A 24938-nucleotide genomic window follows, 5' to 3' on the forward strand; every position below is an offset into this window, starting at 1 on the left:
ATTGTTTTTGTACATGGGTTTATGGGCCCCCACATAACTGAAATGTTTGTAACTTTCAGTCTCTTCTTGTTCTCTATTTGAATCACTTGGGGAGTGTCAGATTGCCAGTAAAACATCCCTTCCAAGATCAGAAAATAAATGATGGTGGGCCCGTCAACATAAAAGGTCCATGGGCCAATTCATTTCCAACTAAAAATGTTGGCCCACCAACTCACGGATGAGTATTGTAACTTGTTGGAGTCTATTTGGCATTTCACACACACACACACACACACACACACACATATATATATATATATATATATATATATATATATATATATATATATATATATATATATATATATATATATATAGGAAATGTTCAGCAACAAACATTTTGGCAAAACATTTTTCAAAACATAGGTTAGAGGTTTTGGAATGGGCTGATTTTTGGTGAGGATGATCTCTACGGTGAGGAGATCATCATCACCAAAAATCAGCCCATTCCAAAACTTCTAACCCCATCAAAAATGGTTTACAAAAAAATGGCAGTTCACGATTTTTCAACTTGTAAACTGGGGCTAGAAGTTTTGGAATGGGCTGATTTTTGGTGAGGATGATCTCCTCACCGTAGAGATCATCCTCACCAAAAATCAGCCCATTCCAAAATCTCTAACCCATGTTTTGCCAAAATGTTTGTTGCTGAACATTTCCCTATATATATATATATATAGGGAAATGTTCAGCAACAAACATTTTGGCAAAACATGGGTTAGAGATTTTGGAATGGGCTGATTTTTGTTGAGGATGATCTCTATGGTGAGGAGATCATCATCACCAAAAATCAGCCTATTCTAAAACTTCTAACCCTATCAAAAATGGTTTACAAAAACTGGACAGTCCACGATTTTTCAACTTGTAAACTGGGGTTAGAAGTTTTGGAATGGGCTGATTTTTGGTGAGGATGATCTCCTCACCCTTCTCTGACATACGCCTCCTACACCCCCATCACAGAACCATAGATCAATTTTCTCGAGATACATAATAAAAAGATCTTATGATTCTACGTATCTTGAGGCAAATGATCTACGGTTCTGTGATAGGGGAATACATCAAAAGAGACTTCGTAAAATCATTATTCTATATAATATGATTTTTAATTTAGAAATTAAGATATAAATTTTTTATTTTATATAAGTTAGAAAAGATAAATAATTTATTGGGTTGAGGGGCCCATTGTTAGGTTTTTGATCTTGGCCAATTATTGTTAGAAACACTAGACTCAAGCCGAAACTCATGATTAACAAGACATTTGGTGGTCCATATCAAGTTGCACGATTCCACTAAGAGAGATTTCATCCAACAACCTGCCTAAGTGCCAAGGTTTGCCATGTCGTCTATGCCACGTGGCATTTACTTTTTAAAACGAGAAATTATATTGCCACACCAACTTTTCCTTGCAACACATCAATACTTTTGAAATTAAGCAGCCGTTTTAAACTTGGGTGTTGTTTGTTAAATTGAACAAATAAGTGCTGAATGCTTATAATTGCTGAAACTGTATAAGCGCTAAATTTAAGTGCTGAAATTGTTTTTGTTTACCGATCTGAATTGTGCTGAACTGATTTAAATTAAGCGCTGTAATCACATAAATTTGTTTGTTACTTAATGCTGAAAACTAGTAAATTGACTATATTACCCTTTCAACAATTGTATGTTTAAGGAGAAATTATTAATAAAATTCAAAAATAAAATTTATTTATTAAAAAAATACTAAATTTAATAAAATTCATTTTGGGAATCTAGCCGAACAAATTCTCTCTCCTCCACATCATTTAAAAAGTAAATTTTAAAATTTTTTAATTCAAATTAAAAAATAATATTAATTCAAATTAAAGAGAGAGAATATTAAATATAAATATTTCCTTAAATATTAAATATTCCAAAAAATAAAAAGGAAAGAGGAAATTTCTCTCTCCTCTTTTATTTTTTTCAAAATATTTAATATTTAATATTTAATATTATTTAAATGTGTGGAGGAGAGAGAAAATTTCGGCCCTTTAAGGGTCAAAATTTTCTCTCTTTAATTTGAATTAATATTATTTTTTTATTTGAATTAATATTATTATTTAATTTGAATTAATATTATTTTTTTTATTTGAATTAATATTATTTAAATACGTAGATGAGAGAGAAAATAAGAGAGATAATATTGGTGTAGGTTGCCTTATTAATTTGTGGGGTGCTTATAGCATTATCCATAGGACATAAGAGGTAATATCATTTCAAGTATAAGGGTATACTTGTCCGTGTTGAAAAAGACCGGTGCTTATCGCTTCAGCAAAAAAATTAAGTGATCCAACTTCACTTAATGCTTTTCACTTATCTTTCAGTAATAAGTGCTGAAAATGTGGAGTAAACAAACGTGCTGATTGCTGAAGCTGAATTACATTCAGCATTAAGTGCTGAAATCAGCGGTAAACAAATACCCCCTTGATGTCATATGGATTATTGTAATATAAGTAATAGTTGGTGTGTTAATAGCAGCTCTATTTTGAAAAGACAGCTCAACCCAAATACGCCAATAGCAGGATCTGGGATCTGGTTAAGGGGTAGTTTATTTTTTGGCACTCCAACTTTTACTCAATACACCCTAATTATAAATAAAGAAAATAAATGAATGGTTGATAATAAGTAAAAGTTGGCGTACCAGTAGAACCTGTGAATTTTTGTTATTCCTAGATTTTTATTTTTTGGGTTTAGACTTTTAAATGAGCCTAATCATAAGTGTAAACAAGTAATGAAATTGTTTGAATAAGTGTGTAATGTTTGAATAGTGTGTTTTAATATGTAATTAGGGTGTGATAAATAATTTAACAGTTCGAGGTGTAATAAGTAAAAGTTTGGGTGCCAATAGCAGTTGTCTTCAGTAAAACTGCCAAGGCCCATTAACAGCCTAAGCACAACAACATATCCAGCAAGGATTTCATATTGATAATGGAGGCTGATTGAACATGATGTGTGGGCCCACCCAAAAGAAACAATCAGTGATCACAATATGACAAAGTCGGGGTTTGGTAAGAGAAAGAAAAACATTGGATAAAATAAAAAATAATTGTTTTAAGTAAAAAATATATATTTTTATATATTAAATGAAAAAAATAATACTTAAAAAATACTAAAATATAAAATAATCCATGATTTAAAAAAAAAATCAGGATTAAATAATGATTAATCATGATTTTTTGAAAAATCAAATATTTTTTTCAAAAACTTCATGACTTTTTGAAAAAAAAATTCGTGATTTAATCTACAACTATTAAAATTGTGATTTAATTGCGAATTTTTCAAAAAATCAAAGATTTTTGTCCCTACAGGGATCCATCTACAAAATTTAAAGTTGACTCAATTCATACAAAATAAAAAATAAATAAAATATTGCACCTGCTATGGATATAGTGGTTCAAATGAATGAATGAGCTCTTATCCTCATCCATGTTGATAAGACAACAAAATGAGATAGATGCCCTACAAACTAGTTCTAAATTTATTAGAGTAAGGTTGTTCCTTATCTCCTCTATGTAAGGATAAATTTGAGAAAAAATTACTTAAAAGACCCTGATAGAGAGATTTTTTTTTCTAAATAATCCTTAATTTTTGGACGATCTCTTAATAGTCCATTTAGTAAATTTTTCTTTTCTTAAGAGTCCTTGAACCTCATCTCTCACATTTCTCATTATTGAATGTCCTAACTATTCGAACTCATTGTTTTCATATTAAAAAAAATGAATTTTTGACATCTCAATTAAATTTCGAAGAATCCATTCCATGAGAAAGGATTTAAGAAGGAAGGAGAAGTTATTTTCAAAAGTTTTTTTAAATATTTTGAAGAAGTATGTAAAAAATTAAGATTTTTTTCATATTTTTTCTTAACTGTTGGATGAAAATCGATCAAGAACTATTCTTTTGGGGTTGAAATCATCTAAACAAGTCGTTATTTCAAGTTGTTGTCAATCTTTCCATGTACTTTAGTTGAAAAAACTCAAAAATTGAAAATGAGTTGGTTTTAAAAATTGAGAACTTGATACTAAATAAAAGAAAACTTCTAGTTTAACAATAATAATAACAAAAAAAAAAGTGGTGAACTTGACAGTAAATAAATAAGTGGTGAGTTTGCCAACAATGAGGGACCATTAAGAAATAAAAAGGTTACCAAATTTGAATTTCATTTAAGATTTGCTCCACATATTGAAAGTTCAAACTAAATTCCTTTAAAATCCAATGTTCTGGGTCTTTAAATAAGTAAATACAGACCACAGATGATGCAAATGTCATTCAACTGTTCAACTTGTTTCGACCAATTATAATTATTTGAGAGTCCTTTAAGAACAAATGTCGAAGAAAGGATTCTGCATCACTGGATAAACACGAATACCATACAACTTAAACATTCATTCTACTAGTACTCATGTAGTTATCAACAATTACAAAAGTTACGATAACATAAGAAACGAGAAAACCATGATCTAGACCGATCTTATAAGAACAAATGAATAACGATAATTCTGTAATAATCTTTCAGCAAGAAAATTCATGGAAGATTTCTGTAAAACCCATAAATCTATAAAACAATAGCTATCAACAATAAGGACTGCAATCAAGCTTATATATCCAAATGTGCTGGCTACTACCACTACAAATTGTCAGATGTAAAGAACTATAAGCTGCTAAAGAAAATCCAAACTTTCATAAACAAAGAAGCAGTACTTGTAATCATACCTCAATAGATAAATTAAGAAAAAACTTAAGAAGTGAAGAATGAACAAATGCAACACATAGAATTCTCATGGGAATATTAGAATTTTCGTTACATTCACTTTTTAATAATACCCTTGCCCATTATGTTTTTACTGAAAAAACAAGGGTATGTTGGTCTTTTATATAATAAGCGTTTGTTGACATTGAAGGTAGAAGCATTTACTGTAAATAAAACATTTAAATCTAAAAGGTAAAATATTCTTAGAATTTAATATGTAAACAAACATTTATTATGCAAAAGACCAATATATATTTGTCTTTTTCATTAAAAGACAAAATGGATAAAGATATTATTGGAAAGTGAATGTGATGAAAAATGCTAACGTCCCTATAAGATCTTGGATGTTAGCATTTCCTAAATTTTTATAAAGCTAATTATTTTCAGACTCTTTTTTTTTTTTTTTCACTCGGTTTGTACTTGGCTGATGTGGCAAGGGCACAGAATCATAAATCATTTTCCTTGTGTATCCCGGAGAAAACGATCTATAATTCTATGCCCTTACCACATCAGCCGAGTACAGACCGAGTGAAAAAAACCCGAATCTAACTCTTTCCATAAAGAAGTTTTTGCAAGAAAATTTTCACTTGGAGGGTTAGTTCCATACATCTTATAAGTGAAAGCTGAAGTGCTATAACATAGAGAGTTACAAAATAGGTACAGTGGTTGGTGATTTAAGTTGCTTAATAGGAAAAAAAAAAAAAAAGTTTGCTGTGGAAGTACAAACAGTGGAAGTCATTCCTTAAGGTCAATTATCTATATCACAAGGTACTGGATCAATCTAAACTCGAGAAATCTACTAACCCAAGAACACGTGTTAGTAAAGCTGAGGCCACCCCATTTCATAAAATGTAGTACCAGAAGGTGAAAAATGCAGCAATGCCGCTCAAGATACATAATCTATCTAAGCGGCTTTCGTTTCTCATTTTCTCCTCCTTCAACTCATTCTGAACCTTTGAGTACAGATGACAAGACTCGAGAACTTCGCTATAATTTTTGCTCCGACCGCAACTCAGTGCTTCTTTAAGTACAAGTAAACTGTTTCTTCCATTAACATAAGCACCGCTCATGTCTTCCAACTGCATACTTAACTCTGTTAACTTGAGAGTTGTCTGACAAAGCCCTCCTTCCTCTGTTTGAATCACTCTGAACTTCGTAACAAGGATGCATTCCACTACTTTGCATGGAAGTATGTCTTTGGCAGGAAGAATGGATCCAAACCGTATCAAGAAATCTTTGTCTGTCGGCCAATGTCTTTGCCCCCCAAGAGGACCCCAACTAGCAACATTAGCCGATTGTTTCACCTTTTTGTTCACAATGATCCAACTAAGTCGGATCCCATCACGAAGCTCCCTCCATAGCTTCCCATCTTTTCTTTCCCTCTCAATTGAGATAATCGGAGGCAGACCATCAGCGACTGAGAGGGTAACTTCGTTATCGTGGTCATCATCTCTGTCCGAATAGCTAAGCAGATCAATTCGAAATGGGCAATTGTAAAACCAACCATTAAAACCATCAGAATCAGGAATACCCCAAAGGACTTTTGAATAGATTGCTTTGTCTTTATATCTTATATCGACAATAGAGACGAAATCCGAAGGTGAAATAGTTTCAAACTCGTCTATCTCATCATAGTAATCATCCCCAGCCCATTCTTCGGGGTATTCAAGATGGGAATCCCACATAGCAAGAGGAACTTCTTTGTTCACAATAAGTGGGAAACAGTCGGCATAGAACTTTCTGAACCCACCGATGGATGAAATCAAATTCCTAACATCTTCCCTGTTTGTTGAAGGCCATAAAGAACAACATACATTTTCCCATATTTTCTCTTCTTTTGAGATCGAACAGAAAGCCGCGCAAACACATGCTGCACTAGCCAAAGTTGCACCGTCGAGACGCCTCAAAATGTCATAGAAAAGGTCACTGCATAGCGATGCCATACTTTCTACTTGTGCAACTGACATTTCCATTGATTCCTGGTCCTCTGGAGAGTGAAAATAATAGAATACAAAGAATGAAATTAAGTAAATCCAGCACAGATTTTCAAAGTCAAGAAGTTTCTAAAACGACTTTTTAAAAAGTTCTTAATTCTTTTGCTATAAAAAATTGTGCTCCTTTTCCTTAAGTGATGAGGACTTCCTTGAAATTTCAGCTCTTTTTTTTATTGATTTTCTCAAAAGAGAGAAAATTAGATGTTTTTGTCACAATTGATTGAAGTTTAATGAATATAGAGAAATATGGAAAATAATTTTCACAGGACAAAGCCATGGACAAAGAAAAACACAAACACCAAAACATAAATATTTGGCTGGTGCATAAAAAAACCATGATTGGGCCTGTTATAGAGCCAAATTAGTGTCCACGGTGTTTAACTAAAGAAAAGGGCCAAGACTACGGAGATAAATTTACGGCTACAGATACAATGGCTGATACCATATCATTGATTACCTTAAGCTGTGTGATTTGGTACAACCTTTTTACTGAATTGATGATAAAACTGCCTCTTTTCATGGAAACTTGAAAGAAGAAGTTATCAAGTAGTAACTATACATGGATATGAGGTTCTATGCAAAGATTTCACTACGGAACTGTGTCCAAAGACGTCGGCAAAATGTTACATGGAATATGAGACTCTTGGATGTCTATGAAATTCAAGAAGGCACCTAACAAATTGCTAAAAAGATAGATAAAGTGATTACATATAAATAGAAGAAAAAGAACACAATAAACAGCAAAATAAAAAATAAAAAAATAGAAAGGTTGCAAATGCATATTAGCAGTGAAAGTTGAGACTTGAGAACATTAACATTACTAACTAGAAAAAAGAGACTGAAAATTTATATATAGTGTCAATATTCAAGGACAAGAACTGTGGGATTTTCAAGATTGGTAATGAAAAATATCTATCGAAACCAGTGTCGGAGTGTTTAATTTTCAGATGAGCTTTATAAAGGTTTCATCAGTTCAATTTTTGTCCTTGAAACGAAATTTCATTTTAAATATTTCCCTTCTAACCTTTGGTGTCATCAAAAGTTAGTTCAAAGTGAAAATGTTCTCTGTGTTTAGTCTAACATCAACTAGGAGTGGTAGTGAACAATTGAGAAATTCTGATCCCTAGTTTTATGTGTCTAATTTGGGAATTACAATCAGCTCTATTTTCTTGGAAGCTGAAAGAAGGTTAAGTACCTCGTCTCTGTCAAGTAGTCCAAGAACAAAGGGACACTTTTATACAGTCCAAGTTCAGTTGAATCCCAAAGATTACCAACCACATCTCTTGCTGAATAGAAACACTTGGCATATCTTCAATTAGTGAAAGTTTTAACACTCTAATTTTTAAAATTTGAATAGAATTGTTGGGATAACTTCAAAATATTATAATTATTTAGGTATTAGTTCACTAATTTCCAACAACAGGAAGAAGAATCTGAGGACACTGTTAGAAGCTTAGATTTGTTCCATATAAATCAACCCAAATTCAAGGATTTGAAGTTTTTTCCAACACTAAAATCACAAGGGAAAATTACCCATTTCGTGTAAATTTTTGTTGGAACCTCAATTGTGTTAACTTTCTAGCACTAAATAGCAAACCCACATTACAAGGAAGCAAAATTTAGAGTGCTTGAGCCAATATTGCAAAATAATCAGAAGTGAAGGAATTAGAAAAACCCAGAAAAAAGATTTTTTTTTTTAACTCTTCAAAGTGCATTCTAGACACACAAACACACTCAGAGAGCAAAAAAACTAACCAACCCACCATAAGAAAATTTAGAAAAACAAGGAACCATTTAACAGAAACAAGAAATCCTCAAAAACAAGTTAGAAATCAGAACATAAAAAAGAAAATTAAACCACTAATCCCACCTCCAAGAAGAGAAAATTAAAGAAATTTCAGCAAATTAACACACTTTCTACATCAACTTGAACTGTAAAATTCAAGAATTTTAACAAAAAGAAAGATACCCATAATCACAAGAGCTCACCTCAACAGTCTCCCATCAAGTATTGAACCTAATAAAGCTCAGTTGCAGAACAAAATCAACAAACAAGGATGAACAGACCAAGAGAATTTTGAGAAAATTGGGGCTCAAAATGATGAACAATAAAAAATCTTAGTAGTACCCAGATCGAAAAATCAGGTTTTGATGATCGAAACGAATTTACTACAACCACCGCCCATGAATCGAAATCACATACACAGGACAGAATTGTGGTCTTTCCTCTATTTAATTGGCCTCACGGGCTCTGCGAGGTTGTAATAATAAACGTTCACAAAGTAGCAGATTTTTATACATGAAAAATCGTCCGAGATGACTCGCCCAAGTCATCTCGGCATCGATGTGAATCATTGTACAGTGACTCGCCCGAGATCCGAATTTTTATTATCGTCTGATTTCATTCATTTTTGTTGTTGATAAAATGATTATTTTTTAATAATTAATATTTACTATTTAAATAAAAGGGAATGCAAAAGTCCAATACTTCACAGGCCTTAGCATAGTCTAACAATTTTTATTCCAATAATACCCCTCCTCGAAAGACAAGGGCGTATTAGTCTTTTACCCAATAAATACATGTTTACATAATAAATATTATGAGTATTTAAGTATTTTAAATTAAATATATATTTTATATTAAATATTTTGAAAATCAATTTCAATATAATTAATATATTTATTAATTATATAATAAATATATTTATTGTGTAAAAGATTTATTTACCTTTATTTTTTTCACTAAAAGACAAAATGAAGAGGATTATTATTGAAAAAAAATTGTTGAATAATGTTAACATTCCCGTGAGGTCTTTGACGTTAACATTCATCTTAAATAAAAATATAATTTTTGAAATAATAAATTATAATTATTTAAAAATAAATATATATTTGTAATAATTATAAATTTAGGTAAGTGATTCATCTTATTTGAAGCCAACAAGCACACATTTAATGGCCCACAAAAGCATTAAAATTTAGTTGGCCCACTTTTTGATGGATCAATTACATTAAATTAATCGGCATTGGTGATTTCTAGATTAAGAATTTTAGTATTTTTACTATCGGCTAGATCCATGGAAAAACTCCATTTGGTTTCAAACTCCGTTTAGAAATCTCTTCATTGTAACGATTTTACGAGACTTAAAAGCATGTCGAAATCAAACATTCATTGAACTAGTAGGGGTGTCAATGGATTGATTCTGGTTTGATTCGTAAAGGAATTGGGGATTGGATTCTTTAAATTTTATCATTTTTTATTTTTATTGATTTTGATTTTGTTTCTCAAATTAATTGAATTGAAATGAAATAAAAATAAAAATTCTAAGACGGTCTTGATTCTTGGCTCCGATTTAATTTTTATTGATTCCGATTCTCAATTAATTTGATTTTAAGAGATTCTATTCTAGTTGATTTCATTAAAAAGGAATTTAGAATCTAGGTTTTTTATTTGAGTCATGTTAAGGTGACATTGGATTTACTACGACTTTTACATTCTGACGTGGAGGTGTGCACATTACCATAGATGCTACTTCCTTGTGATACGAGTAAACACACCTAAAGTTGAAGATGGAATGGCAGGTGTCGTGACATTGATTTCTAATTGAATATACATAAGTCCCTTTACTACTTTTCCATGGTATAAATATATGTGTGACAGAAAAATATAGGTCCTACGAATCAATTAATATTGACAGATGATAAAGTGATGTGCTAAAACATACGCGGTTTGTACATGACTGACATGGCAAGGGCACAGAACTGTTGATCTTTTTCTTGGTGTATCCCGAAGAAAAAGATCTATGGTTTTGTGCCCTTTCCACGTCAGCTGCATACATACTGCGTACTGTTTAGCGTGTCGTTTTATCACGACGCATTAATATTAGTCTTGAATTTCTATACATTTTCGTTTTCGAAAGTTAATTGGAGGTTTAAGAAGACCCCACCCGACCATAATAACTTCTATAGCTTTCTATAATACCAACCTCTATAATAGAAAATTCTCATTTTACTATCACGCTACGACTTGACTATATGGAGTGTATAACACAATTATTTCTATTCAGGAAACATCACTCGCTATTACCTCATTAAGTCGGGCAATCTTATTTGGAGTTAGTTCATCTACCCCATGTTTGCAATCAATTAATACGCTTTGTGTTGTCATGTTCCTTCCTTGTCCATAGGTGTTAACGAATCACATAGAAAGGCGATACAACCTATGGTGACCGATCCAAATCATAAGATAAATAGTGATGGTGAAACCACAGGAAGACCATCGATGTGCTTAATTAAGTCGTAAGACATAGGGAGATTATATAGTGACCCAATTACTTACCTTCTTTACTCTGTATTTTTAACTTGTAAATTTTCAACTAGAAGGCAAGTGCATAGAATTGTAGATATTTTTTCCTTGTGTATCATAAGGAAAAAGGTCTAAGGAAAAAAGATCTACGGTTCTGTGCACTTGCCACATCGATCGAGTGAAAATTTTCGAGTCAGAATTTCACGTCTCTTAGTTTTAACAATGGGCATTATTACAAAATTTGAGTGATCCCTTTACACAGTAACCTACTTATGTACAAAATTTGACGTTTCCTAACAAGCCGATCTAAAGAAGATGATATATGTTATCGGTTAGTAAATACTTAGATCAAGACACGCATTGAATGTGTTGTCCTAAAATAGATTTGTCTTCTCAACGCTTGTGCCCCGCGTTATTGTGAGGTTTGCAAACATTCACTCCCAATATTTTCTAGTGAGAAAAATCTCGAGAAGGCAACACTCCAAGGTGTGATCAAATTACACAGAAATTAGATGAAGAATAGATAGTAGTTCAATATTCTAAGTAGAATAATCAAGAGAAAAGAATCTTTATATCAACTTAATAACGAACGGATCTAGATGACTCTAGCAATTAGATTCGAACCAATACTTACGACTGAAGGGTTCAATATATCGAACATATATATTAAGAATAAGATATATATATATATAGGGTGACGTTCCTACGACCCTTATTACGACTCACATTGCGACATCGTTTTTGTCTTATATGGGCAAAAAGGTTTGGAATGGGCTGATTTTTTGTGAGGATGATCTCTGTGATGAGGGGATCATCCTTACAAAAAATCGTCCCATTCCAAAACTTCTAACCCTATCAAAATTGATTTACAAAAATTGGACGGTCTAAAATTTTTCAACTTGTAAACATGGGGCTAGAAGTTTCATAATGAGCTGATTTTTGGCAAGGATGATCACCTCACCATAGAGATCATCCTCACAAAAAATCAGCCCATTCCAAATATTTTTGCCCATATAAGACAAAACACAGTGTCGCAATGTGAGTCCAAAACCCCACAGTCCTCTTTCGCATGACCAAAATCAAAGCTTATCCCAGCATGCTATGTGTGTGCTTGTCTGGTTACGATGGTCCTTGCTCTATCTTAACTTTGTCTAAGGATAAAACTAAGAATCTATATCTATATAATAAAACATAAGGATGAGACCCACTTGTGAGAGATAAACATCTATTAAACTATAGTGACCCCCACTTTATTACTTTCCTCCTCCAACTTCAACTTTATAGTTTTTACATACCGCGTCAGGGGGTGTGTGTCAGGAAATCATTATTCATTAAAAAAAAACACTTGAATTTGTTATTGGCAGGGATCAAGCTTATGATTTATAAACCATTGTGAAAGTTTTAGCCCAAAAAATTTGGACAAATAAAAATCAATGTAATAATTGGTTTGTCATAATATTTTCAGATTATGAGGGGCTCCATGCCAACCTATGGTACTTGTATTATAAGTATTAATTTTATTATTATTGAAATTTTGATTAATTGATATTTAATTTTAAAATCGATCAATCACGAGATTATTCTAATGAAAACCTAGAGAGGGTAAATAGGTTTTAACAAATCTTTTACCAATTTTTAATTTTTCTAATTAAAAAAACAAAGACAATAGATAATAACCAATCACATAAAATAAATCACGTTGGAAAAAAGGGTTTAGAGATATTCACACCATCGAGTGAGATAGAGATTTATAATGGTTCGGTGACCTTGGTCCCTACTCCACTCTCGAAAGGTTCATAACTTGAGCTAATATCTTATTCAATACTTTCAGTTACAACCGCTTATAATGAAATGGCAAACATGTTGTCGCAACATTTTTCTTGGGACTTTCACTCAAGTCATTCGAGATCTCACAACAAGAAATCTCTATGAATCCTTTTTGAAGCAAGAATGCAACTGTAGATTCTGAAGAATAAACCTCTAGAAGGTAGATCTGAAAATTTTGCTCATAATCTCCTCTTTAGAACAAAATCTCAAAATAATAGATAAGGAGATGAAGATAACTCACAAAATGATTTCCTATGAAAAGAATTAGGAGAGAAAAAATGAGTAACCTATCTCAAAGAATTTTTAAGAGAAGAGGTAGATTAGTGAGTTTGTTTGAGGAAAGCCCTCTTTAAATAGAGGAAGGGTCTATCGAAACCCTAATTGACTTAGATAGGAACCTATTCAAACGTATTGGAAGATCAGTTCAAATGTAATAAGACTCGTTCAAAATTTCCACTTAAAAATGTAGTGAGATTATTTCAAAGTTCGTTGAAAGAATATCGCTCAGTCGACCCAATGATCGACTTATGAAGAATAAAAAAGATATGCAACTCTCAAATTTGGTCAATCAACTGGTCGTCCCAAGAAGAAAAATAATACCCATCTCTTAGGTTTGGTTGACCGAGTGATCTTAGGTTGCCCCAATGAGAAAAAAAGTTGGGTCGACCGATTGGTCTCCTCATGAAGAGAAGCAAAATATGCTCGTCTTGGGCAAAAAAAGTTGGGTTTGATTCACCGGACATACATCAGTCGCTCGACCCTTTTAGACACTCACACACACCTTTTACCTTTTTTTTTTTCTCTCATTTTCTTTTCTACTTATCTTAAATTGGCTTGATCTCCAATAAATTCGACTTTTTACGACTTTAAGCTTTTGACTTCGATACTCCCCAGTTACATTGAATATTAATAAATACACTAAAATTCCTAATCTAATCATGGATTCTGATAAAACAAATGTACAAATCACACTTCATTAATTATATATCAATGGACTAATCCAAATTTTCAAAATAGTCAAAATTTGACTAGAAAGATTATGATCTCGACGAGTCATTGAGATGGACAACTCACAATAAATATGAGTTCACTTGACCAAATTTTCAAAAAACAATTAAATTTTTTAAAAACTAAACTAAAATGATTTGAATTTCGAGTGAGTCATTGAGATGACGTATCGCAATGAAAACCCATTCGAATATATCTGAACGTCAGATCAGATCAAGATATAAAATCATCCATATAAGTACCTATCTCATTTATTTTCCAATCTACTTCTTTGGCTTAGTGACAACCACAAAAAAAAAAAAAAATCTAATTATGAACTTCGAAGTCCAATATTCAAATCCAATGGTCATTATTACATGACAGGCTAGTTTGGTGTGGATCTCTAAGGGGTGGGTCGAAAAATTTATGGGTCAGTGGGCCCAAATATCATCAACACATGCCATTGTCGGGACCTCATTAGATCAAATCTTTCCTAAGTAAGAGATTTGGCCAAACGATGTAGAATAAAAATAGTGATTAAGATATGGATGACCTATCTTTTGGATCTTAGAAAGTGATCTTTTGCAATTATTTGCTTTGTCACCATCTCATTAAGCAAATATTTTTGTCGTCCTCACAACACAGCTGGTGACCGACCACAGTCTATAACTGTTGTATTATAAAAAAATTATAGTGTCAACTTGGTTGACCATCATCCCACAGTACAGACCATTGGATCATTCTTAGATATTCATAGGTCGTGAATTTCAAGGATAATCCAATGGTCTAAGCTATAGTCTGCCAGGAGGACAGAAACAGTGTTCATTAGTTTATAGCTTTATAGGTTTGGTTGGTTGAATAATTCACTTAGTAACCATCCATTAATAGAAGGGTTTTATTTTAATCTCTTGAAAGTGTTCTTTCATCCAAAGGTGGTTGAAATAGGATATTTAATGAATTATATATTAGAGTGATTATGTTTGAGGTTTGATCACCTACTCAAGAAGTTGCATAAGAGAACATAGCTTGATCACATGATGATGATGATCTTAATGGATTTAATATCATAAAGGGAGATGAAATTTTATTAGTCGTGAATCAAATTGCCAATTAAAATTACAGTTTGAAGAAATATTCAACAGAGTCGTGATAATTTGACTCCCCCCCTCCTGTGATCTACGTGCCTATCACATAACCATAGATCATTTGCATCGGGATACATAAGAAAAAGATTTATGATTCTGCATATCCCAAGGCAAATGATCTACAGTTCTGTGATGAGGTCCTACGTCAAAAATCATTATTCTATTTAAAAGGAAAGGCCAACCTAAAAGAAAGAGATGATGCCCAAAAGAACCTAGACAGAGACGTTGAAAGTAGATATGAACTCAGTCAATAATTGAAGATTTGACTTCAGACAGAACAAGATTCAATTAATCTAGCCCAAAATCTGCTCTCATACGAGTTATTGGTCTTATTAAAAATAAACTTACTGCATGTCAATACTAACATATTTATCAATAAAAACTAAATGTAAATGACCGACATAATGTAATTTTCCAACCTATCTAATCATAAGTAACAATTGTTATCTAGTTTTACTTACATTATTTCATAATTTTCTAGAAGGTCAAGTTCCCGTGACCATGGAAATGACTCATGAGAAAATACTTGACTCTAATCATCGCCACCCAAACTCTCATGACGTGATTGTGCATAGATTCATATATTTTTCCTCAGATACACAACTATGCATAATTATAGAGATGTGCAATTGTGTATCCTGGGGAAAAAAAAATCTATGATTCTATGCACAACCACATCAAGAGAGTTAGAAAATCACGACTCTAATTAGATTATGCATAAATCCCAATCATTGACTTTCGTATTTACAGCACATCATGTGTTGTCCCACGAGTCATTTTCCATGAGTTATCAAAACCCTTTTCAAAAGAATAATGATAAAATGACTTCCCCACATGACATACTCAATTGACTCCCCTAACGTGACATGTGCAATAACCATAGATCTCTATTCCTCGGGATACACCACTTCGCATCTTAAATAATTGTGTATCCCGAGAAGTACATATCTAAGATTCTAGCACATGTCACAGGTCAGGAAAGTCGATTGAGTATGCCACGTGGGGCGGGGGGTGAGTCATTTTATAACAATGCATTTTAAAATGATCAAAAGTTATTATGATATTTGAACTAACAACCACCAATCCGATATTATTATAAGTACAATTATTTGCTTACATAGTTTTACAATTTTAATGTTAAGTTATATTATTTTTGATATGCATTTAATACGTTCACATTGATCTTGAGGTTAGTATGTGAAATGCATTCATTGCATTCACATTAGGCTTCAAAATTTATTAGCTACATTCTAAGGATTTCATGTTTATTGACTTTTAAAAAGTGAAAATTCTATTATACTTTCGGCCCCAAGAGACTGATTGAACCTTGGTCCATACCACATCCACGTCTCATGCTCTTTTTTCTATGATAGAATTGTAGATCATTTGCTTCGGGATACACAAAAAAAAGATTTATGATTTTATAACTATCAGGTCGAGGAACGTCTGAAAAAAGAGCATAAGATTATCAGTTATCTAGTAATAAAGTTTGGATTTGATAATTATTCAGTGGGGCTTCATTCGATTAATTTGAAAAATCAATTTTGTTAAAATAATAATTTTTATTTTCAACCTACCTAAAATGATGTTTGTTGGGTTAGTCATCAAAACCCATTATCTTCAACCTACCTAAAATTTCGGCATTGTTCCAAACATTTAATTGTGAAGAAAATAAATTTTTTAGGGTAAAAGGTAAAAATATTACAAAAACACTTTCCTGATTAACTTAGTAAAAAAAACCTTAACAAGACTTATCTCCCGTTAAAACGAAACCTCGAGATTTTTTTCCTTACAATATTAGTCAGGCTAGTCTTACTCGGTCAATACTCGGCTGATGTGGTATGCACACGGAACCATTGATCTTTTTCATCGGGATGCATAACTTCACATCCCCATAAAAAAATGTACAGTTGTGTATCTCGAGGAAAATTATAATTTTGGATTACACAAGAGTGTGGTACTAGTACATGCCACGCCAGGAGAGCATTGGGGGAGTATGTGGCCTTTGGCCCTTCAAGGCCTAAGAATAGCCGTTATGTCAAACTTACAGTTAAGTAGAAGATGACTAAAGTACCCTTAAATAGCCGTTAATCTTCTAACAAACAAAGAAGATCATGAACCTATCAAAATGGACAAAAAGAAGAGCATGAAGAAACACTACTACCACATTATTGTCTCTTTGCTGGAAAATTGCAGAACCATTAGAGAATCAAAACAATTACATGGGTTGATGATCATCACATCACTCATCAATGATATAATTCCCTTAAGCAGGCTCGTCGATTTCTTCACAAACTCAAAAACATGTGATCTCGATTATGCAGAATCGATTTTCATTCGAATCGATAAGCCCAGTATCTACATTTGGAACTCTATGATCAGAGGACACTCTAACACTAACAACCCAAAGAAGGCATTGTTTATGTACAGAGAAATGCAACAATTGGGTTACTCACCCGACCATTTTACCTTCCCATTTGTGCTCAAATCTTGTGCGACGATCGTCGATCATTATTATGGAAAATGTGTTCATAATCGCATCGTGAAAGATGGGTTCGAGTCGGATTTGTTGCTTCTACTAGTTTGATCAACATGTATGTGTTGTGTGCTGATTTGAAAGCCGGTGAACAACTGTTTGATAAAATTCCCAAGTGGAATGTAGTCGCATGGACCACGTTGATTGCAGGTTATGTTAACAATGATCGAGCCGGTGATGCTATAAGGTTATTCAAGGAAATGGAGTTTCGGAATGTCGAGCCTAATGAGATTACTATGGTTAATGTTTTAGTTGCTTGTACTCAGTGGAGGGACCTAGAAACAGGAAGATGGGTTCACGAACGCATTCGTCAAATTGGGTTGGACTCGGGCCGATCAAATTCAAGTTCAAATGTCATTCTAGATACCACAATCTTAGATATGTATGCGAAATGTGGTAGCTTGAAGGTTGCGAGGGCGTTTTTCAATGAGATGCCTCGAAGAAATGTGGTGGCTTGGAATTCGATGATTGGTGGTTATAATCAATATGGCCAGGCGAAAGAAGCTCTAAGACTCTTCGTGGGTATGCGAATTGCGGGTTTTAATCCAGATGAAGTGACAATGTTGAGCTTACTTGGTGCCTGTGCTCATCTAGGAGTCATGGGTTTAGGCCAAGGACTTCATGCTTATTTTGAGAAAACCAATGTTGGCAAGGACGTTGCCATTATAACTTCTCTCATGGATATGTATGCCAAGATAGGAGACACACAGAGTGCCATGCGAATCTTTGGTGGTTTACATAGGAAAGATGTAATGGCATGGACTAGTATGATCATGGGTTTGGCTAAGCACGGACACGGTAAGGAGGCACTCTCGCTTTTTAAAGATATGCAAAGGGACGACAGAGTCACTCCTGACCACATCACATATATAGGAGTTCTATGTGCATGTAGTCATGCAGGTTTGATTGATGAAGGGCACGAGCATTTTGATTCTATGGGAAATGTGTATGGTTTAGTGCCTATGGTGGAGCACTATGGTTGCATGGTCGATCTTTTAAGTAGAGCGGGTCGCCTAATGGAGGCCGAGCAGTTAGTGGAGACTATGCCAATTGAACCCAATATCATCATCTGGTGTGCTCTTTTAAATGGTTGTGAGATCCACAATGATTTCGATTTAGCAGACCGAGTTGGAAATCATATTATGGAATTGAAACCTCAAGGTGGTGGAGTTTATGTGCTTCTTTCTAATATATATGCCAAGGCAGGAAGATGGAAGGGAGTCAAGATGGCTAGAGAGTTACTGAGGCGCAAAACGATTGAGAGAACTCATGGGCGGAGTTCTGTTGAGGTTAGGATGTTAGGTTCATAAATTCCTTTTGAGCGCTTAGGGGAAAGAAATAAGATTAAGCTAATTATAGCTAATTTTGTACATTCTTATCATACTTTGGATAAAATATTACCTTTATTTGTGCTCATTTTGTGCATATTTGAACTATTTATGTTATTTAACAACTGAAAAAATATATAAAAAAGAATTGGCCAAAAAAAGAAAAATAGAACTATGAATCCAAAGAAAATAGGGAACCACTTCCCATATTTGATTTAGGAATAATTTGATTTAAGCATTAAAGTCGATTTCGGTTATATACTGCATTAACTGACTTTGATGATTAGAAAAAAGAAGAAAACATGAAAAATCCACCAACATTTCCACGGAGAAACGACTCTATACTTGAGTATTTAGAGGTATTAAACCTTTCTCCACCTTACATATTTTAACATAATTCTAACACTGAACATCTTTTCATCTCATCGCGTTAACAGGAAGCTTTGATTACCCAAAATTCTGCAAACCAATTTAAAAAGTTAGAGTAAGTACAAGAACAAAGATTGGAAGAACTGAAATTATAAATATAAACAAGGCAACATAATAAAATTGAACATCAGAATATGGAAGTGTAGACATTATTTGTTGTTAAAAAAGGACACAAAAAATTTCAAATCTATACTCCGTTCTTTTCCACAGAATGTCAAAACAGCTATTAAGGCAACTGCATATATAGAATACAAATTTTCATGCCAGACTGATTGATCACCACAAATTCATTTGGAATGATTAACATGAAGTTTTACATTATTTCTTACAATAGAGGACACAATGTCGAACAAATTTGTACAATGCGTCACATTGTATTGCTGTAATTTATTTATAAATTTTATCTTACAAGAAACGAAATGGTTGAATTTCATTCATCTAAATTCACACCTCATCTCCTAAGCTGGACTTGAACCCACGACGTCAAAGTTACTTCGCAAAGTATAAAAACAACTGAGCTACGGGTTCAAGCCCTCATATCCTACTTATCACCTGTGGCATCACCTACCATGAGACATTTAAATCTCCTGCTGTTTTTTTTTTTTTAACACTCACGTGGAGCAACTCTTGGAACTTCAATCTTTGTAATGAATTTAGATGCCTCACCCCTCCTACAATCTAAGGAAGTAATATTGCATTAAAACTCCTGCATCAATTTCATACTTGTAGAGAATCGAATTTTATGGAAAAATAAACTAAAGCCTCTAAGTGACAAATTATTAAGTGTGTGTTTGGTAACACTTTTGAAGTCTGAATGGAGGTGGTCCACCTTTAAAATTTAGACTTTAGAAGTTTTATTTCCGTTTGTTTTGGTTCAGATTTTAGACTTCAGAATCAAAATTCAGAAGTTTTGAACATGTTATGGAGGGATGCTGGATGAAACTTCTGAAATCTGATTTTTTTTATTCCTAAAATACCCTCATCAAAATTCTGATTTCTATCACTTATCCTTTCTTTATACGAACCTTAAAACCCTTGTTTTTAACTTTTCTACCTCTCCTTCCTCTATAACTGTGTTATCAAGGTCTCTCCCCTTTCTCTTATTTCGTGTTTGAAAATCCTATATTTTTATACGAACCCTAAAACCCTATATTTTTCAATTAGAAAATGAATGATTATTTATTGTTTGAGTATTACCTTGTTGGAATATAATTTTTCAAGTATGAATTTAATTTGAAAACAATACTTTTGGGATGTTTGATTTGTTAGTAATCAAAATTAAATGTGTGGATGGTTTCATTATATATAACATGTTATGTTTTTCGGTTAACAATTTATTAGAATTACAAAAAGGTAATATTGTCAAAATGGTCATTACGTTTTAAAATTCTATTTGTAACCAAAAGCTTTTAAAAATGATAAACAAACAACTTTTCCAGAATAAGATTTCAGATTTCAGATTCCAGATTTCAGAAAACAGACTTCAGATTTCAAACTTCAGAATTGTTACCAAACATACCCTAAGAAAGGCAATGGAATCAATTTGAACTATTGAAACTACCAAGTGTTTTACTTTAAATAGAAAAAAAATGAGGCATTGAGAAATTTCATGCAATCATTGTAAAACAAATATGTGTAGATAAAGTGGAATCAAAGGAAATAAGCAATATCAATTTCTGCCTTCACCTACGATATTGGCTACTACTGAAATGATCACTTGTGCACTCACATTGTTCTCCAAGTTGTCTAACCACCACTTCTCTCCTCCCTGCTCAAGAATCCGTCTCTTGTTGATGCTGCTGTTGGTGTGGCCACATCTGCTGAGCCATGTAAGGGTGAGGTTGTTGGGCATATAAAGCTTGATCCACCATGGGTTTTCCCATAATCATCCCAGGAGTTCCAATCGGTGGTGAATGTTGAGGGGGCATATAGTAGTAAGGAAGTGAGTCAGCTGGACCTCCAACAGGCAAGGCCCCTCCTCTCGGGATTGAACCAAGTACCTCATCTTTCAGATCCTCCCTTGGTACAATGTCAACCAAGAAATCGAAGATATCAGTCCTTGTGATTGCTGCAGCAATGTCATTCTTTTGGAGAGTCCTACGTTTGTTCTCTTCCGTATGGTTCCATGAACGAAGTGTCAACTCCAAGATGAACATCTCACAAGCCCTAGCAAATACGACGGGAGCCTCTGCTGCTATCATCCTCACATCCTCGTCTGCCTTCATGATCTTCTTGATTCTAGCCAACGGCAGACTATGGTTCTTGAAGTCAGTTGTTTGCTCGATTTCTTGGTATTGGTTTGACCAAAAATTCTGAAGTTGTTGTTGTAGTTGCTGTTGTTGTTGTTGGTTGATGTGTTGATAAGCGAGTTGGTGTGCAGAGAAACCTGTTGGCTGACCAGGAGACTGAACGGATGTGACAACTGGTCCAGAAGGAGTGGCACCAACCATTTGGTTTGACTGATAAGGGTTTGCCCCATATGGCATGTGAGCTGCACTGCTAACTACCCCCATGACTGGAGGCTGTCCATGACCTTGCGGATCCATGTGGGCAGAGCAGGCTCAAGAGACAACCTTATTATATGCTTCTGGTTTTAGAGAAAACAAAATAGGGGGGAAAAAGAAGCAAGATTAAACATTTTAAGTGGAAAAGGAGCATGCGAAGTTGTATTCTTAAAAAATTACATTAATAGAGACTTTTCAGCAGCAAAACTTATGGTAACTTGAAACATAATCACATAATTTAAGTCGTCGTCATCATCAAAACCCTATCTCAAAGTTTTGGTGCCAGGTGAATGAATCTTGCTCCTCCATTCAATCCCTGATTTGAGTATTCAAGAAAACAACTCACAAGTCAAATTCATATCCATTCAATTCCTAGGACTTCTTTCGTGGACCGTGGTGCTTTGGAAAATTTTACTTAACGTCTAAAACCAAAGAATCAAGATTCAAATCTCTTACTTCCATAACTCCCTGTCATTTGCTCAATGATTGAAAAACATTTATTACTGACTGAACCAAAAAGGAAAAAAAAAAAAAATCCAATGATGGAAGAAGAAGAAATTCCCTAACTTCCACACCTTCCTTTCTCTCGTCAGATTTTGTGATATTTTGGGAGAAACAAACAGAGATTGAATGAACTTAAACAACCAGAAAATAACCCCTCCAATATCTAAAATCCACCTCTAGAAACTTTTTTTTTTTTTTGCGCAAATTCAACATAACAGTACCTGGAATAATCTTTCATTAGAGAATATTATAGATTGATAGCATGAATCTAAACCCTTTTTTTATGCTTGAATCTAAACCTTGCTACAAGTCGGCATAGTCAAAGGCACTAGGCGACAGGGAATTACTCAGCCTTTCTTAGGTGCCAAGATGCCTGGGTATTTCCTAGGCAAACATCTCATGCCTTCAAAACCACCAAGTAAACCTACTGAACCAGAAAAAAAAACTGTAGGTTTCAAACTCTAAAAGACTCAAACATTAGCAAATGGTGTTTATTATGGTACACCTTAATAGACAATATGGTATATCTTCATATTTGTTTGATTGTGATCTTCTATACAACCACACTAAGAAGTAAAGCCAAAAGAGCCTAAAGTTACACCTAATTCAGTGAAATAAGGTTCAGTTGAAACCAAAGGGAATTTTCTTTCAAGCCAAATCATATAAAGAATCGGTACAAAACATAACAATTTATGGTTGAAGGCCATATTCAACAAACAAGGCAATCCTGGCCTATCTACATATGATGGGATACACCCTTGGAATACCTAAAATGAGGCATCACTGATGTTATGAAGAAGACAAAGCCTGATTGCTCTTTGGAGGTTCTTAGGTGCCAAAGAGGTGCAACTGGAGTTCAACTTCCAATCATTTGACGTTACCATCCACGAAGAAAAAATATTACCCTTTCTCCCCCATACGAACATAATAGACTTCTAATCGACAAAATAGCTCCCTAACCGGTCGGATAATATACACTTAGTTCCCCATATCTCACATTAGAGAATTCTCCAAATGAATCACAATGAAACCTTCTTCCAACTTAATTAGTAAATAAATATTGATTTTTAAGTACCCCAAGGTCCACGTAAGATTGGCCCACAAGAGATTCCTCCTAGAAAGCTAATTTGTAGTCATGAGAAAGAACTACAAAAATGGATTCTCAAGTCTCAACTCTCACAATGATCCCCCCAATTCCACCCTAACCCCATGTTGAATCGAAGTTTCTCAAATGAGATACAAATTCCCTTCCATACTCCAATTCTAAAGCTGGAGCCCACCTCACAGTCCATAGATTCTCTTCAAAACCCAAGACCAAAACACAGCACAATTGATTTTATTGAAGCATTTACTTACAAAAAGCTTTCCTCTTTCCTCTGAAAGGTTAATTTCGATCACATACTTCAAAATCAAACTTTTCACCAACGATTCTACCAATTCTAATTGTACTCTTACCAATCAAAATTTTCAAATATCTTACTAATTTCTTTTCCATGCCTGCCACAGTCAGCTTCATGAATGGTTGAAAAGATTAAAAAATAAATAAAAGAAAACTTTCCGATCACAATTCATCAAAGAAAAATAAAAAACCCACGAGAGTTACATAAATCCAATCTTACAATGGTAAATTTTTTATCTTTTTTTTTTTTCGAAAGATCAAACATAATACGTAGGTCATATTAAAGGAAATAGTAGACAATTTGTTTTTAGTAGATCAATTCTAGGGTTTATGGAGTGATCACTCCACGAACGTGTATAAACCGACTCATACCAACCAAATTAAAAGGAACAAAAAGCCGCAGATCTATGAAGAAACAAAAATGCTTTAACAATTAATCAATCCCACCTTTTAACTCGAATATCAATCGATTTTGAAACTGTTAGCTTTGATTTATACTCTTCTAACAGATTAAATCCCTAAAAAGGTACGATTTTTGCTGATCAAACTAGCTGCAATTACAGAGAAAAAAAAAAAAACAAATCAACAAAAACAGATGGAGAAATCGACTGGACTTACAAGCGGAGAGGGATGATCTTATTTAGGGTCTGAAACCGATCGAAGAGCTTCGAATGCGATCAAAATAAAAAGCTAGTTATTGGTTGGTCCAGATAACTAAAATTTCTCTCTCACTGTGTCTCACAGGACTTCTAAGTTTTAACCCTAACTAGCGAGTACACGTGGGATGCTATTGTGAACCATAATTAGAATGTTTTGTTAAGTTTTGAGAACTTCTATTGCCACACCAACTTATTCATAACACCTCCATGTTTTCTTGAATATTTGAAACACCCTTGTGTTTTCAAACAGGTTACATGCCCTCCTTGACTTGGTCTTCTCTTATAGATAGAAGGAAATGACCTACATACCCTCATTTTCACTCCATCATTATCAACCCAACGCTTTCTAATCAAAATTCCATCATCTTCTACTTCTCTCACAACCATGTCTTATTATTGAGGTATGACAGTTGAAGTAAATAAATTTTTGTTTACTTTCATAAAAATAATTAAAATATTTGTCTATGTATTGATGCATGAATAAGATTACCATTTACGTCCACTAGTGTCTAAAAATACCTA

The 24938-nt window shown here is 33.6% G+C and overlaps 3 protein-coding genes across 5 annotated transcripts; 1 reads left to right on the plus strand and 2 right to left on the minus strand.

Annotated features, from left to right (window-relative positions):
- Window positions 1-5408: 5408 nt before the first annotated feature.
- On the minus strand, window positions 5409-9063 carry LOC147383238 (F-box protein At2g27310-like). The gene is made up of 2 exons (XM_086428657.1): window positions 8782-9063; window positions 5409-6785 (listed from the first exon to the last, which is right to left on the minus strand). The coding sequence occupies exon 2, from the start codon at window positions 6769-6771 to the stop codon at window positions 5641-5643; it is 1131 nt and encodes a 376-aa protein (XP_086284783.1). The 5' UTR covers window positions 6772-6785; window positions 8782-9063; the 3' UTR covers window positions 5409-5640.
- Window positions 9064-17126: 8063 nt separating this feature from the next.
- Window positions 17127-19078, plus strand: LOC147383239 (putative pentatricopeptide repeat-containing protein At3g05240). Its single transcript, XM_086427066.1, is given in 2 exon segments — window positions 17127-17621; window positions 17624-19078. Coding segments are annotated over 2 exon segments (1716 nt in total). The 5' UTR covers window positions 17127-17185; the 3' UTR covers window positions 18904-19078.
- A 16-nt stretch (window positions 19079-19094) lies between these two features.
- LOC147383240 (nuclear transcription factor Y subunit C-3-like) lies at window positions 19095-24537 on the minus strand. 3 transcript variants are annotated; one of them, XM_086427068.1, is made up of 4 exons: window positions 24376-24495; window positions 22117-22170; window positions 21080-21937; window positions 19095-19380 (listed from the first exon to the last, which is right to left on the minus strand). In XM_086427068.1, the coding sequence occupies exon 3, from the start codon at window positions 21894-21896 to the stop codon at window positions 21123-21125; it is 774 nt and encodes a 257-aa protein (XP_086283194.1). In that variant the 5' UTR covers window positions 21897-21937; window positions 22117-22170; window positions 24376-24495; the 3' UTR covers window positions 19095-19380; window positions 21080-21122. The 3 variants fall into 3 exon arrangements, with proteins under 3 accessions (XP_086283194.1, XP_086283193.1, XP_086283195.1); XM_086427067.1 differs by lacking the exon at window positions 22117-22170 and having other exon boundaries at window positions 24376-24537; XM_086427069.1 differs by lacking the exons at window positions 22117-22170; window positions 24376-24495 and adding an exon at window positions 24205-24326.
- Window positions 24538-24938: the final 401 nt, after the last annotated feature.

Source organism: Akebia trifoliata, chromosome 16 (assembly GCF_017979445.1).
Source record: "Akebia trifoliata isolate Shusen 1 chromosome 16, ASM1797944v1, whole genome shotgun sequence".
NCBI classification, from domain to species: domain Eukaryota; kingdom Viridiplantae; phylum Streptophyta; class Magnoliopsida; order Ranunculales; family Lardizabalaceae; genus Akebia; species Akebia trifoliata.

Bases quoted from the DNA above. Each gene is read 5' to 3' on its own strand.
- LOC147383240 (XM_086427067.1), bottom strand. From the start codon at position 21,896: ATGGATCCGCAAGGTCATGGACAGCCTCCAGTCATGGGGGTAGTTAGC.
- LOC147383238 (XM_086428657.1), bottom strand. From the start codon at position 6,771: ATGGAAATGTCAGTTGCACAAGTAGAAAGTATGGCATCGCTATGCAGT.